At 39.1% G+C, this 15,976-nt stretch overlaps 1 protein-coding gene across 5 annotated transcripts in view; it reads left to right on the top strand.

Annotated features, from left to right (window-relative positions):
* The window catches only part of ANO10 (anoctamin 10), a 262,801-nt gene that overhangs the window by 181,769 nt on the left and 65,056 nt on the right, over positions 1–15,976 (top strand). For all 5 annotated transcript variants that reach the window (XM_011950982.1, XM_011950978.1, XM_011950981.1 and 2 more), the window contains one exon: positions 5,266–5,382. In XM_011950982.1, coding sequence (XP_011806372.1) covers positions 5,266–5,382 — 117 coding nt within the window. The remainder of the gene's footprint in view (positions 1–5,265; positions 5,383–15,976) is intronic.

Below are 15,976 nucleotides of genomic sequence, written 5' to 3'. Positions count from 1 at the left end.
CCCAGCTAAGTTTTTGATTTTTTTTTTTTTTTTTTTGGTAGAGATGAGATCTTGCTATGTTACTTGGGCCAGTCTCAAATCCTGTTCTCAAATGATCCTCTACCTTGGCCTTCCAAAGTGCTTGAGATTACAAGTGTGAGCCACCATACCTAGGTGTGACTTGTTCAATTCAGTTATTCTTCAGCTCCAGAATTTCTGTTGGATTCTTTTTTATAGTTTCTATTTGATTGCTGATATATTCTCTTTCTGTTCATGCATTGTTTTCCTCATTTTATTTAGTTGTCTGTGACCTCTTATAGCTCACTGAGCTTTTTAAAGACAGTTATTTGAATTCTCTGTCAGGCAATTCACAGATCTTCATTTCTTTTGGGTCAGCTTCTGAAGAATTACTGTTTCTTTGCTTGGGCCATTTTTCCTTTTTTTTTTTCATATGTCCTTTTGTTTTTTGCTGGCATTTGGGCATTTGAAAAACAGCCATCTCTCTGTCATTACAGACTAGCTTTATACAAGGAAGGCCTTCACCATTCAGCCCAGTTAGAGAATCAGAGACTCAAATCTTTTCTGGTAGTGTGTCTTCTCTGGGATTATGCATCTAATTTCCCAATTAGAAAGGCTTGCCAGCTTTTCAGGAGATTGTAATTTCTTGCTGCCTCTGGTGTCTGTGTGTAGTACTGCAAGTTCTCTGGTGCTGCTACAAGCTGACAAGCCCTTAATTGTTCTCAGCACCCCTTAGGCATTTAAAGTATGCCCTTTAAGTTCACATGCCTTCTAATTTAGAAAAGACAGAAACTAGTCCCTCAGGCGGTCCTCTGAAAAGACAGAAAGTTGAATGTATTCATTCTGCTTTCTCTTTCCCTCTCAAGGTGGCATGAGAAAGGCTCCTCATGGTCCCAGCTTCTCTGATGACTGTTCTTTATTCACTTTGGTGCAGACTCCCTGGCTCACCAGGGGTCCTTTGTGGGGTCAAATCTGACATTGGCCCTTCTCTGAGGCTCCTTTGGGAGTACCTGCCTTTGCCTTGGTCCTATCCTCAGAAGTTCTGGCAAATTCTCTTATTTTCCAGTGTTGTTCCTTTTAGAATATATCTTTCTGTCTTTTCAGGGGACCTTTGGGAAGTGGAAGAAGTAGATGTACCTGCTTGGTCTACCATCTTAAAATGAAAATCCCTGAGGTTGTTTTCCTAAGAGCCTAATTCCATAACATTTTTTTCAATCTCTGCTCCATTAATCATTTTTATTAATTTGCATTTGGCACGTAATTTGTCTATCAGCAGAGGATACCTTTTTCAGGGCACTCCTTTTGTTCAGTTGTGGCTGGGATCTGAGTGGAGACAGGTAACTCTGCATACATACCATTGTAGGTATCAGATCTGCTTTTCAGAAGTCTAATTTGCATTTTCTGTTTTCAGCTTTTCTGTTTTCAGCTTTTCAGCTCTAATTTGCATTTTCTGTTTCAGTAGAGACAGGGTTGGGGACATATTACTACAAAACACAGCTACTACTATGGATCATGTCACAAGTTTTCTAGTTTTTGCAAAATAAAATGGTTCTGCTGGCTCTGTGTGCAGCTGACATGAGAGTCCCAGGGTTTGACAACCCTGCAGTGACCAAAGGTGAGCAATGTGCTAATAGCAGAGCAGGCAGTACTTTACCACTGGCACTGGAAAACATTTAGCTTCTGAGTGCTAATTGTCTCTGGTCCTGTTACTTTTTTTCCTTTTCCCAACTCAGACACCCTATAATCACTGTTTAAGGCATATTGTTGTGGGGAGCCAACTTCTTTGTATTTACTAGTTTTAAAATTATGCCCATCTCCTCCCCTTCCCCTTCCTCCACCTTCACTGTTTTTCTCCTTTACTTTGTTTAGGATATAATTTTGTGAGTTTTACTGTAAAAGAAGAATCACAATTCTGGTGCATAAAATGTCTTCTTTTTTCATAGACAAGCTCCTTCCACCCCACTATTCATTTTGGGTGTTTTTTTTTTTTTCAAATATGAATAAATTCCTATTTTATCTCAAGTTTTCTTTTATTTAAACAAGAAAAAATGACAAAAATGCTTTTTACAGTTTTTTCTTTCTCAGATTAGTTAGCATAAAGCAGTTCCCAGCCTTGAAACAGAGTGGCTGTATGGAAAATATAAATAATATCCAAAAAATTGACCGTTTGAAACACGAGACTATAAATGTTATTTAGGTTTCCAGGCTACAACACAAAAGCTTACTTAACATGATGCTCAACTTGAATTCTAGATCCTGGATAAGAGAAACCGCTAAGAAAGTGGGGGTGGAGGTGGGGAAGGTCTAATATATCCTTTCCTGACCATAGAGACAATATTGGCTCCTTTCTGCTTCTCTTTACACCACTTCCTTGAAGCAGGACCCCTGCTGTTGGAGCTGATCCTATCCCTGCTGTGTTGTCTTCCCACCTCACTCCCAAGTATTCATTGTTATTTGCCTAGGGGTTAGGGGTAGGGGTGGAGGAGAGCAAGAAAGAACTTGTTAGCAACAACTAATTAAAGTAATTAACCAATATCTGTGAATAGTTGATGCTCCTTAACCTTCCCACTGATGCTTTCACTTTTAATAGAAAATGTGTATCAAAGCAAATAGACCTATAATTGTTGAAATTTCTGGTAGTTTGGCAAAATGGGAAGAAAATCAGTATGACAGATTAGAGAAGGTTGGGAAGTTGTTGATGAAGGCTTCCATCTGAGCACTCTGGCCCTGCATAAGTACTTTCCACATATTTGCAGAATGAATGAATACAAAGTGATCACTTTGCCCAGCTTTTTTTTTTTTTTTTTGAGATGGAGTCTTTCACTGTGTCTGCCTGGCTGGAGTGCAGCGGCAAGATCTCAGCTCACTGAAACCCCTGCCTTCCAAGTGCAAGCAATTCCCCTGCCTCAGCCTCCCAAGTAGTTGCGATTACAGGTGCCTGCCACCATGCCTGGCTAATTTTTATGTAAGTTTTCCCCCCATATAAAAGTAATGTATGTCCATTAAAAAGTGAAGATAGACTGCCTGTAGTGCCACGATCTAAAGAAAACCATTGTGAAGATGCTATATTTTTTGGAAAATAAACTGTAGAGAATTACTCATAAAAGCATATTGCTATGTAAATGTTTAAAATGGCATCCTGTTTTGATTAATATTGTTTATTCAATACCAACTTTTTTCAATTCATGAGAATTTTGTGAACAGTTTGCATGGAAACCATAGCAGCAAAATCTGGGCAACCTTGTTCTGTTACCTAATAGCCAGTCCTGGTTCCCAAAGGAGAGTAAATACACCTTCCAGATGCCTTAACATCCAAGGGAAGCATGTCCTTCCTCAGCAGCATATTTTGTTTTGTAATTCCTGCCAAGACTCTGAGGAAGAGGAAATGGGTACAGATTTATTAGGAGGGATGGAAAGGGGCCATGACTTTGTCATGTCATGTAGGACTCTGGCAACTTAAGGCTGTACAGACTCTGAAATACATGGAATATTTCTTTTTATCTACTAATTTGTTTATTTCTTGTCTAATATTTCCACTGAAGAGATTGTCTTGTATAAAATTATATCTCAGTATTCTAATGGAATGAAATAATGGTACAGCATAGCCTTTTCTGAATTATTCGTGTATTATTTGGAGATTTTATCCAGGTTTTTATTAATTCAGTTCAGAATTTTAACATAGGGTATCATCTGGTCCATGCTGTATTATCTACTTGTTTTTCTACTCTAGACCCTTAATCCGTATCTTTCAGTGTCATCTTTGGTCATGGCAGTCACATTTACATGAAGGCTGTCTGTCCCTGGTCTATTCTGTGTCTCTTGTTAATACCAGGCACTGCTTGGCCTGTCCTGGGGTTCTGCTGATTTTCAAGTCTTCTGATTAAATTTTTGTTTGTTCTGGCATCATGCTGATTTCCTTCACTATTTCATGCTTCTCCCAGGACATATCTGCTTGTTATTTATCGCTCATTCCTCCTTTTGAAAATATCACAGTAAGAAATTCTTTTAATTTTTTTCAACTGTTCTTTTTCTGTCAGTAATTCAATGCAACATTTCTTAAAGGCTGTTCCATCTCCCTCATTGATTTTCTTAATGCCTTTTAAATATTTCTTTTAAAATTCACAACTTTTAATATTTAGTAACTCATGCTGTCACCACAGAGGCATCTGTATCCTTTTGATCACTTAGATTTCTGTAGGTGTTGATTCTGGAACACAAGATGATCTGGATTTGGAGAACCATCAGTAGGTTGAGCCTATACATCTGAACAGCGGGATTACCAATGGAAGCAATACCATTGGCTTAATTATACATCTCATGTCATTATGTTATAGAGGACTTCTTTATGATGCTTGTATGAGAAAGAAAAATAATAGCCAGGTTTTAAGTTTTCCATATTATAATGTCCGTGTACTTACCATATATGGAGTCAGCAGCATAAGGTTACAATCATTGAATTAATCTTTATTGATTATCACATCATAAAAGAAAATGCACCAGATGCTATTGGGATTAGAGGAGTCATGGCACCTTATTTTTAAGATATATGTACATTTTATGTAACTCAAACTGAAGTGCAGCACAGGGACGTTGGGCAGAGAGTGGAGTGACTACAAATATTGTATACTAAGATACATTGCTAGAAAAGAGTTTGTGGAAGACTTCAGAATAAACCATTTTTCTATAAAACATTGAGGGTACCATTACCGTATCAGTTTATGGGAATACCTGAGTTTGAAAGAATAAAGCTGGCTCGATGTGATAGCTCAACACCTGTAATCCCAGCACTTTGGGAGGCTGAGGTGGGTGGATCACCTGAGGTCAGAAGTTTGAGACCAGCCTGACCAACATGGTGAAACCCCCATCTCTACTAAAAAATACAAAAAAAATTAGTTGGGTGTGATGGTGCCTGCCTGTAATCCCAGCTACTCAGGAGGCTGAGGCAGGAGAATCGCTTGAACGTGGGAGGCAGAGGTTGCAGTGAGCCGAGATTGTGCCACCGCACTCCTCTAGCCTGGGCGACAGAGTGAGACTCAGTCTCAAAAAAAAAAAAAGAATTAAATAAAGTCAGTAAATTATTGAATGAACCACAACAGGGAGGACTCAGTACAACTCATGAGCCTGCTTGGTCTTTGATACTTCACAGGTCAATAGTTAGAAATTACCCAAGATTAATATAAAGGATCCTAGATTGCTTAGATATCAATTTATTTGCTTGTGTATATGATCTGATGTATCACATCAACATGTACTCTTTCTTGTTTTCAGCACGCACTCCTGGCTTTAAAGTTTATCCTTGCATTTGCCATACCTGATAAACCACGGCATATCCAGATGAAACTAGCCAGATTGGAATTTGAGTCTTTGGAGGCACTCAAGCAGCAGGTAAGAGCAGCTGTCCTGAAAATGTATGTATTACTTTAGCAAATGACAGGAAAAATAATTCAGAAGAATCAGTCTCAGCATTTTCTTCAGCCTTGAAGTTACCAGTTTAAATGAATACAGAGGACTCCAGTTTAGGATGACGTAACAAAACCGAAATCCTAATATGAGCAACAAATAGGTTTAAAGAACTAAACTAAACAAACAAAAATATTCAGGCAATGTTAAATAAAGAATAGAACTAGCATTCAGCAAAAGAACAAGACAGACATCTAAGAATCAACTTGGGGTAGCTCCCCACAAGCTTTCAGTTTTGCCATCTACTGAAACATTAAGTGAGGAGAAGTGAGTGAATAAAATCCTGAATAATAGCTTTCAGAGAGCAAGACAGAATGATATCAGGTGTGTAGAAGCAGCAAAATTTCCCTGAAAGGAGAAACTGTGTCTCAGTGACTACCACATTCTACCAGAGACTACAAAAAAAAAAAAGCCATGCTGGAGTTGACCATTTTGATGATTTTCTGCTTGTAGGAGAGTGGGAGTAGAGAGGAGATCCCTAGACGCCTGGAGTATCTCTCACTTCTTATCTTTAGTGCTGCATAGGAATTTAAGCATTGAGAGAATCAGTAAAGCATTGTCATCTAAGGGGACAAGCTGCGATCAGAACCTGCTGGACAGACACTCTTTCTTTGGCCTCTAAACTACTTTGCATAGGAATATTTCTTCGTATGTTTGGGGAGTTGGGAGAAAAAAAGAACGTGAAGAGGACCCACTTAAGATGACCCTTTGATCAAAGCATGAGGGCTCCAAGGGTGGTGCGCCAGACAGGGGAACCCCACATCGAACCAATACTTGCCCCTGATGAGGCAGGGTGACTCCAGAAGAGGACTTGTGATAAGAATATGGAAAAGAGGATGAACCTGGGCCAACTAGCCATAGCTGTGCTCGTGTTTGCCACACAGTAGGTGACAAGACTAAGTTACCTGCATTCCTAGAGGTTGGGCAGGTTCACTTTTGGCATGTGGGCTAGCCAGTGTGTCTATATGTTAAACCAGAACCCACCATCATGCCCAGTAATGAAACTCCGGAGCATTCCCAGCAATGGCAGGAAACCTATCATCACCACTGACAGCTAGTGTTCTTCTAGAGGTGCTAACCAATGCAATTGTATAAGAGGAAGAGATAAGTTCAAGTAGAAGAGGCAAGCTTATTACTTGAAAATTAGAGGATTAGGCTGGGTGCAGTGGCTCACACCTGTAATCCCAGCACGTTGGGAGGCCGAGGTGGGTAGATCCCTTGAGCCCAGGAGTTTAACACCAACCTGGGCAACATGGTGAAACCCTGTCTCAACAAAAAAAATACAAAAATTAGCAGGCGTGGTGGTGCACGCTTATAGTAACAGCTACTTGGGAGGCTGAGCTGGGAGAATTGCTTGAGCCTAGGAGGTCGAGGCTGTAATGAGCCATGATTACGCCACTGCACTCCCACCTGGGTGATAGAGTGAGACCTTGTCTCGAAAAAAAAAAAGAAAAAATTAGAAGATTATATAGCTAAAAAAAATTATAAATTATTAAAAATAGGAAAATTTGGTAAGGAAACAAGTTATGAAGTTTATCTAAAATTATGTTTCTTTTTACAAGAAATAATCAGAAAATATTTTTGATGAAAAATTCACATTTACAGAAGGAACCAAAATGTAAAAACTTAGGTGGTAATTTATGGAAACAATATAGATAACTTATAGGAGAAATGTTTTTAAACTTTACTGGGATCAAAAGATTCAGTCTTGTAAATATCCAATGCCAATTCAAATATATCAAAATAAACATCCAAGAATAGCAAGGAAACTTCTGATAAAGAAGAAAAATGGGGACTCTCACTCTGTCAGATATTAAAATATATTCTGCATAGTACAATAATTATAATTAAATACATTTTAAATTAGTGAAGAAATGGAAAAATCAGTGGAATAGAGAGCATTGAGTTCATAAATGGGCCCAAATAAAATTGGGGATTTCATTTATGGTAAAAGTGATATTTTATGTCAGTGGAAAAAAGAAGGATTATTTGTTACACAGCTTGATGGCAAACAGCTGTTTGGGAAAATTATTATACTTTATTTTAACTCATTCCTTGTGAACCTCCCCACCACCACAAAATTCAAGGTTGACAGATTTAAATGTAAAAAATGTAAGCCATAAGAAGTCTGTTAAAAATCTGGGTGTGTCTTTTAGTGGGAAATGCCTTCCCAATCAAGACATAAAACCCAAAAATCATTTTTAAAAATGATAAAGTAAAACACATGAAAAATGAAAACTTATATATGACAAAAAATAAGCAGACTCAAAAGATAAATTGGACAAACTGGAAAAATATTTTCGTATGTAACGAAGTCAATATCTTTTAATTCAAAAAAAGTTTCCACAAATCTATAAAAAATGACAGTACAGTAATGAAAGGATAACATATGAAGAGATGCTCAACCTCATTCAAAATTAAAGAAATATAAATTTAAACACCAGTGAAATGCCACATTTCACATGTTCTATTGGATTATGTCATGATAGCCTGTCCTCGTTGGATTTGGGAAATGGACATTCTTTTATATATACCTGATAGAAGTGTAAATTGGTTCAGTCTTTCTAGAATTGTAGTTGAATTTAATTTCAATTACTCTGCAACACAAACCAAATCTTACTAGGGTAATGGTTGTATCTGAAAATTGTACCAAAATTTAATCATTGAAACATTTTTATTAGCAAAAATCTGGAGATAACTAAATTCCTCAATAGGAGAATGATTAAATAAATTATTGTATATCTACACAATAAAATTCCAGTAACCTGCTTTTTTCAAAAAGATCTGTCTATGCTTATGCATACACATACACACTGCCTACATTTTTGTGGCTATTGAATTTATGATTACAAGATTTTAGGTGTCAGTTTAAAAATGTGTGAGAGGGCATAAAGCATCTAAAAACTTTAAGAGGTATGTAAGAAAAAAAGCTTAATATACAACCTTGTGTCTGGAAGAGTTTTAGTTAATCAGATTTCTCCATTGATTACATTTCTGGTGACATTTTGTAGATGGGGGCAGGCAACTTCCTGGCTCGTACATACACATCTTAACTCCAGGTCAAGGAAGAATCATGCTTCATGTTACTCAGGATTTCATGGTATATCTATACAATAAATTTTATGGTCTGTCTATACCATAAAATTCCATGAATTTGCTTTTTTAAAAAAGATCTGCTTTTGCAAAAATCACTCAGGATTTCATGTTACTACTTAAAGTTTGCCTAAAAAGAAAAGGATTTTTATTGAGAGAATGAAATTATAACTCATTCCCTATGAACCTCCCTCACCACCACCAAATTCAACATATTATTAATATGTCTCATGTTACTAAATACATTTACCTAAAACTCTAAATGCAGTACCGTTATATTTGCCATTGAGGGTGTCATGGATATGTGTTTACTATGGATATGGCTAAATGACCTCTCAAGTCATCTCAGCTCTTAGATCCCCATATCTTCAGGTACACTTTACCTGACAGTGAGGCAAAGCCCTACTTCCAAATTTATTCACACTCATCTTCTTTGAGAAATGAAACACTGACCAAAACCCTATCTCATACAAGTTGAGTATCCCTTATCCAATCCAAAGTGCTTAGGACCAGAAGTGTTTTAGATTTTGGATTTTTTTTCAGATTTTTGAATATTTTTATTGTATTTACTGCTGAGCATTCCTAATGGGAAAATCTGAAATCTGAAATGCTCCAGTGAGCTTTTTTTTTTTTTTTTTTTGGCATTCACAAAGTTTCGGGATTTTGGAGTATTTCCGATTTTCAGATTAGGGATGCTCGACCTGTATTACTTAGAAAGAAGAAAAAAATCTAAAAGATGTTATGTCTCTTTGAGATTTTTTTCTCCTGAGGACATAGATCTGATTCTCTGGTTAAAATCACCTTGTAAGAAAAGGTGATTCTGGAGGGACAGATGTCTAACAGGTTCCATTCAGTATACTTATTTAATGCTTTCTAATAGGACTTACATAGCTTGCCCTGAAGGTGATTTTTAAATTTGTACATGAGCAGCTCTAATGTCTCTGATCCATCAAGTGGGCAGACAGCAATGATGAGTGTTGTCAGGCTCTCTTAGGGCCTTGCAAACCCAGAAGTGTTCTCCTTCCCTGTCTCCACTAGATTTTTTCTTTTAATTATCAATCTGAGAATAAAAGGTTCAGGGTTGGCTGGGTGCGGTGGCTCACACCTGTAATCCCAGCACTTTGGGAGGCCAAGGTGGATGGATCAGTTGAGGTCAGGAGTTCAAGACCAGCCCAGCCAACATGGTAAAACCCCATCTCTACTAAAAATACAAAAATTAGCTGGGTGTGGTGGCACACGCCTGTAATTCCAGCTACTCGGGAGGCTGAGGCACAAGAATCGCTTGAATCTGGAAGGCGGAGGTTGCAGTGAGCTGAGATCATGCCTCTGCACTCCAGGCTGTGTAACAGAGTAAGACTCTGTCTCAAAAAAAAAAAAAAAGTTCAGGGTAAAAGTTGAACTGAAGATACTGTATGTAACAACCGCCTCTCACTGTCTTTCACTGACTCAAGGCTTTGCTGTATGGTTGACACTGCTACATGGGCCACCCAAGTTTGTGCCACCATCCAGGAGAGACATTTTCATCACAATTCCTGTTTAGTCTCACTGCCCAGGAGGTCCTAGAAGGTACAAAAGGTCACCTACTTTTCAGAAACTCAAAAAATTAACTGGCTATGACTTCAGTTTACTAGCTGAACTAGTGCCATTTCTAGGATGTAGAATATGTTTCTCATTTTTCTTTAACCTGACATTTAACTATCTCCTTTGTAACTATAAGTAGCCTCAACTCACTGGGCTCCTCCCATGTAACAAAAGCAGAGAGAGCTTCTGTCAGGTACCTTGGTCAGTTTATGGGCCCAGATCAGAAATTGAGTTATTGAAAACACATTTGGGTGAAGTCTCACTATTAAGTAACCAGACATTAATAGTAAGCTTATCAGTAGAAATTATTACTTATGGATAGTTATGATGTTTAATTTAGACCTGAATTGCTAACCAGACATTGATAGTAAGCTTATCAGTAGAAATCATTACTTATGGATACTTACTATGTTTAATTTATACCTGAATTGCTACTTTTCAACTCAAGTCTCATTTTATGGGCAGAATATGATTGAGAAATTTAAGTCATCAGGCAGTCCTTAAATAGGATTGTGCATTTTACATGTAAACCTTGTGAAAAAAACATGTACCTAGACCCTATGCCTTGAAGATTCTTATTCCCTAAATCAAAGGTGGGACTCAAGGACCTACATTTTTCAAAAAACGCTCCTGTGTCTCCACCCCACTTTTATCAATCCCCACCCCCCAGCAAAGATAGATTCCCAGGCATGGCCAGCAAGTTTGGGGCCACCTTGTGCCACCTGTGGACAAGTCAGGTGGCCTCTTTGCATCTCAGGGTTTTTTTTGTTGTTTTTTTGTGTGTTTTTTTTCCCCCATAAAATGAAAGACTGGATTCCCCAGTCTGTGGGGAGGCCCAAGAAATCTCCTTTTTAAACCAGCATATCAAGTGATTCTAATGCAGGGCCCTTGGATCCCATTTGGAGACGTGCTCTGTGGATTCAGTTACTCCTCTCAGCTTGTGACAGGAGGAGTGGTGGTGGATTGCCGAAATGAATGTGGGAAGAAAATGTACTGAAAACAGATCATTTTTGGTATCGAATAGGAAGCTATGTGGTATTTCTAAATATATAGGCAAATTAGACATACTTGAAGGTGAGAGGCAAACTGAGGAAAATAAAATAGTTTACTTTGCAAAGGGCATTTTCAAATGATTAGGCTTCATTTGGCTGAAACCTTTACAAAGAATTCTAGACAGTAAATATCATCCTAGTGATGCCCTTTTATTTCTTTTCAAATTGATTTATTCATCTCTTAGTCATTTTAAGATCCAATTAAAAATAGAAAGGATTCTAATGCAGGAACCATTTGATAACTCCGTGGCCTGGAGCACAAGGACAACATCCACTTAACCTGCTTCTGGGCAGCCAGCCCTCCTGGGAGCCCAGAACACAAACAGAAGCCAGGGAGCAGGGCTGGCTGCCTAGAGCCTTTGAGAAAGAAAACAGCCTCAGGAATCAGTTAAATGAACTAGAGAAGGACTTTAAGGAGACACTACTAATTATAGCTCTCAGAGGCCTCAAATTAGGTGTAGGACCCTTAACTAGACAGGCCAACTGGGCCAGGCTTTATCAAATAGTGTCTTTGTTTTTTAGAGTTAAGTGTATTTAAATTTAGTTATGTTAAGGGAAAAACCAAACTCTGTAAGATATTTAAAGAGGTTTTATTCTAAGCCAGTATGAGTGACCATAGCCCCAGGGAGTCCTGAGAAAGTGCCCAAGGCAATCAGATTACAGTTTGACTTAATTATACATTTTAGGGAGACAGCAGTTACAGAGAAAGACATAAATAAATACATGTGAGGTATACATTGATGCGATGTGAAAGGTGTGGGGGTGGGGAAGGGCTGGGCTTATAGGTCATAGGTGGATTCAAATTGGCAATTGGTTGAAAGAGTCAAGCTTCATCTAAAGACCTGGAGGCAGTAGAAGAAAATGCCTGAGTTAAGATTAAGGGGGTTTGTGGAAGCCAAGGTTCTCGTTGGGTAGGTGGTAGCACCCTTCAGAGGGAATGCATGGTAAATGTTTCTTCAGACCTTAAGAGGCATCAGACTCTTGGTTCATCTCTCCTACATACAGGAAAGGACTGGCTGTATTAATGGATATTCTCTACAGATGCAGATTTTCCCCACAAGAGATAGTATTGTGGAACCATTTCAAAATATGTCAAAGAAATATATTGTGGGGTAAAATATTTGATTTCCTTTGGAGTCTGCTATCTGTCATGTGATGCTGTACCACAGTCAGGTTGCAATTTGATATCTTACTGCCACAAAGGGTCTGTTTTGACAGTCTAATGATCTCTATTTTAATGTTAATGCTGGTGGTCATTTGTACCTAAATTCCAAAAGGGAGATGTATAATGAGGCCTATCCGACCTCCCTGTCATGGCTGAGAATTCAGCGTTCCAGGTTTCTCTGAGATCCCCTTGGCCCAGGGGAGGGGGGTCCATTCTGTTAGTTGGGGGGCTTAGGATTTTATTTTTGGTCTATATTTAAGTATTCAGTTTTAAATTGATAGGTTTTTTTCAACATCTGAACTTCTTCCCCATCGCTCCATTTGTGCTGTCAAGTTAAGGTAAATATAGGAGACCAAGGCAGACAGATAGCTTGAGACCAGCCTGGGCAACATGGCAACACCTCATCTCTATTTAAAAAAAAAAAAAGTTACAGTAAATATATAAGCATTTTAATGGAAACTGTGAAATTTCACAGCCTAGAATTAAGGTGCTAAAGTATTTGACTATTGAATAGGTAATCGCATATTAATCTGCCAACATCTAGTTCAGAATGAAATGTTAAATCCAAATAAAGAATTAGCCTCTAACAAAGCCAATAGCCACCAGTGCCAGAGCCATAGTTCTTAGGAAGGGGTGGTCTACTTCCCAGGGCCACAGGTCAAGTCTAGGCCCAGTAAAAAGTACAAAAGTTTATGGTATATCTGTCATTTGGGTGACCTGTCTGAGCCTGCCTCTCCCTTTCTTCTTTTGTTGGAAGGTTTGTCTTCCAGCCCTGTAACCGCCCATAGGGTTCATTTCGCCCACTGTCAGATAGAGCCAATTTATCAAGACAGGAGAATTGCACTAGAGAACTAGTTTAATTCATGCAGAGCAGGTTGAACATGAGAGCAGAGTTTTCTTATTACTCAAATCAGTCTCCCCAAAAATTCAGACTAGAGTTTTTCAAGGATAGTTTGGCAGGTAGGGGGCCAGGGAGTGGGGAGTACTGACTGATTGGATCAGAGATGAAATCACAGTGAGTCAAAGCTGTTTTCTTCAGCTGAGTCAGTTCCTGGGTGAGGGCCACAGGACTGGCTGGTGAATCTGGTAGAGCCATCAGTCCTCAGAAATGCAAAAACTGGAAAAGACATCTTAAAAGACCGATCTTAGGTTCTGCATGTGATCTGCAGGAGTAACTGGGGAAGTTGCAAGTCTTGTGGCCAATTTGTTAGTATTATAAAGGTGGTCTGGCTCCCAGGCAAGAAAGGAGTTTGTTTCAGGAGAGGACTTTTATCATCTTTGTTTCAAAGTTAAACTATAAACTGAATTTCTTCCAAAGTTAGTTTGGCCTTTGCCTAGGAATGAGCAAGGGCAGCTAGCTTAGAGGTTGGAAGTAAGATAGAGTTGGTTAGATCAGATCCCTTTCACTGTCATAACTTTCTCACTGTTAACGATTTTTGCAAAGGAGGTTTCAGCCTCGTGTAGCTGCAGAGCAAGTAACTTGACCTTCCTGTATTTAAGTCCCCCTAACACTCAAACGGGGCAAAGTCAGAATGAGGCTGGAATAAGGCAATGTGAGTAAGACCCATTATGGAGCAGTGTGCTGGGGGAATGAGGATGATGAGGGAGGAGGAGGACTACCTCCTGCAGTTGCTGGGTGAACCCAACAAGGAATTCTGGGATAAAATCGTACCGTAACATCAGATTTGCCTGGAGAGTCAGAATTCTACCTTTGTGGCAATCCCACCTATTTTCATGACCAAACACAGCTGGGCTGTAATAACAATGAGGTAGTAACAGCTGACATGTAGTGTGTGAGAACATGAGCCAGGCACTGTTCTAAACCTTCTGCATGTGCCAGTGTCTCTTCAGAACAGCTCTCCAGGGTAGGGTCTGTTAGCCATTTGCAGGTAATTTTTTGCATAGTAGATTTCTCTCCAATTGATAAAATGATAACCTCCTTTAAAGATACTGAATGCACGAATAAATACTGGCTCCTCTGCACCTTTTGGGTCTAGCAAGATTCCCAAGCACCCCTGCTACTTTGTAACTCTGACCACCAGTATACCTGCCCTCTGCTGTCAGCTTCACAGACCCCACCTCCTGGAGAAAGCCTTCTTCCCATTGAATAACAGGAGCCTGGTACCCATTTCTGTTCATTTGCCCCACTATAGTTGGTTCTGTTTCAGTCTTCCTTGTGAGCTGCAAGGTCCCCAAGGGCCAGGTGACGACTCACTCACCGCTGAGTCCCCTCACCCAGCACAGGGCCTGGTGCCCAATAGACTCTGAATAAATATCCACTTCATCAAACTGAGTTTGTTGACTCATATGTAATTCACAAGCCAATATATTAAATAAATAAGGACAAATTATGTCCTTGGACAAAAAAAGAAGAGTCTTAAAATAGATACTCTGGCAGAAATGGAAACAGGTCATGTGCCTTTCTGGGATCACTGGGGAAGAGAACGCATTCTGAAGAGTTACATGTGGACACTTTAGAAGGACCACATACCTTGCCTTGATAAAGTTCAAATCCTTTTTTTTTTCCCCCAAAAAATACTGACTGTGATTGACATCAGTAACAAGAGTAGCTCCCCAAGACTGTAAAATAACCCCCAAATCAAGCGAGGAAGAATTCTAAAATAGTTTATGTGTTACGCTTGTACTTGTTAGCTAGAAAACTAATTCAGGCTCTGGAGCAATCCTCCTTTAACCACTGATGGGTAGACGTTTTCCCCCTGTGTTTTCTGTTTTCACCAGAGAAAAATTTCTTTAAAGTGCACAGAGTCATCCAGACTTACGTAAAATAAAACTACAGCTCTTCTGATCGTTGTCTTCCTCAGTAAACAATGTATCATTGGTTTTCTAAGCAAACTTTAAAATTGATATATCTTAATATTCCCCATAGATGTAAGAAACATGGCCAAATCAGAAGCAGATTTATTTTTTCTTATGAAAACTACCGAATAGACTATGAAATGGAATAAAATTTAGCATTTTTCGAGTCACCCTATTGATAGATTGGAAGCAGTGTGGTAAGAGGGGGCCTGGAAGCACAAGTCCGTTCCACAGAGAAAGGCCTTGGGGTCACTGTGCTATAGAAGTGATGGCCGTGTGCTTGGGACCATGTTCACAGATGTCATTCAAATGTATTTGCATTGGTAAAGAAAAAACTTGCCTCATAATAAATTCTAGAGATTTCAGAATGCTTAAAACTATATTTAAAAACGACAAAAAAGGCTGGGCGTGGTGGCTCACGCCTATAATGCTAGCACTTTGGGAGGCTCAGGCAGGCAGACCACTAGGTCAGGAGTTCAAGACCAGCCTCACCAACGCGGTGAAACCTCATCTCTACTAAAAATACAAAAATTAGCCGGGCATGGTGGCACGCACCTGTAATCCCAGCTACTCAGGAGGCTGAGGCAGGAGAGTCGCTTGAAGCGGTGAGGCAGAGGTTGCAGTGAGCCGAGAGATTGCACACTGCACTCCAGCCTGGGTGGCAGAACAAGATTCTGTCTCAAACAACAACAACAACAAAAAAGGGATGTATTCTTTTTTAAAGTTAGAGTTCCAATCTCATATTCCATGTTAGATTTTTTTTTAATTTATTTTTATTATACTTTAAGTTCTAGGGTACATGTGCATAACG

This window comes from Colobus angolensis, unplaced genomic scaffold (genome assembly GCF_000951035.1).
Source record: "Colobus angolensis palliatus isolate OR3802 unplaced genomic scaffold, Cang.pa_1.0 Scaffold311, whole genome shotgun sequence".
NCBI classification, from domain to species: Eukaryota; Metazoa; Chordata; class Mammalia; order Primates; family Cercopithecidae; genus Colobus; species Colobus angolensis.
This window is presented reverse-complemented; position numbering and strand designations above follow the sequence as displayed.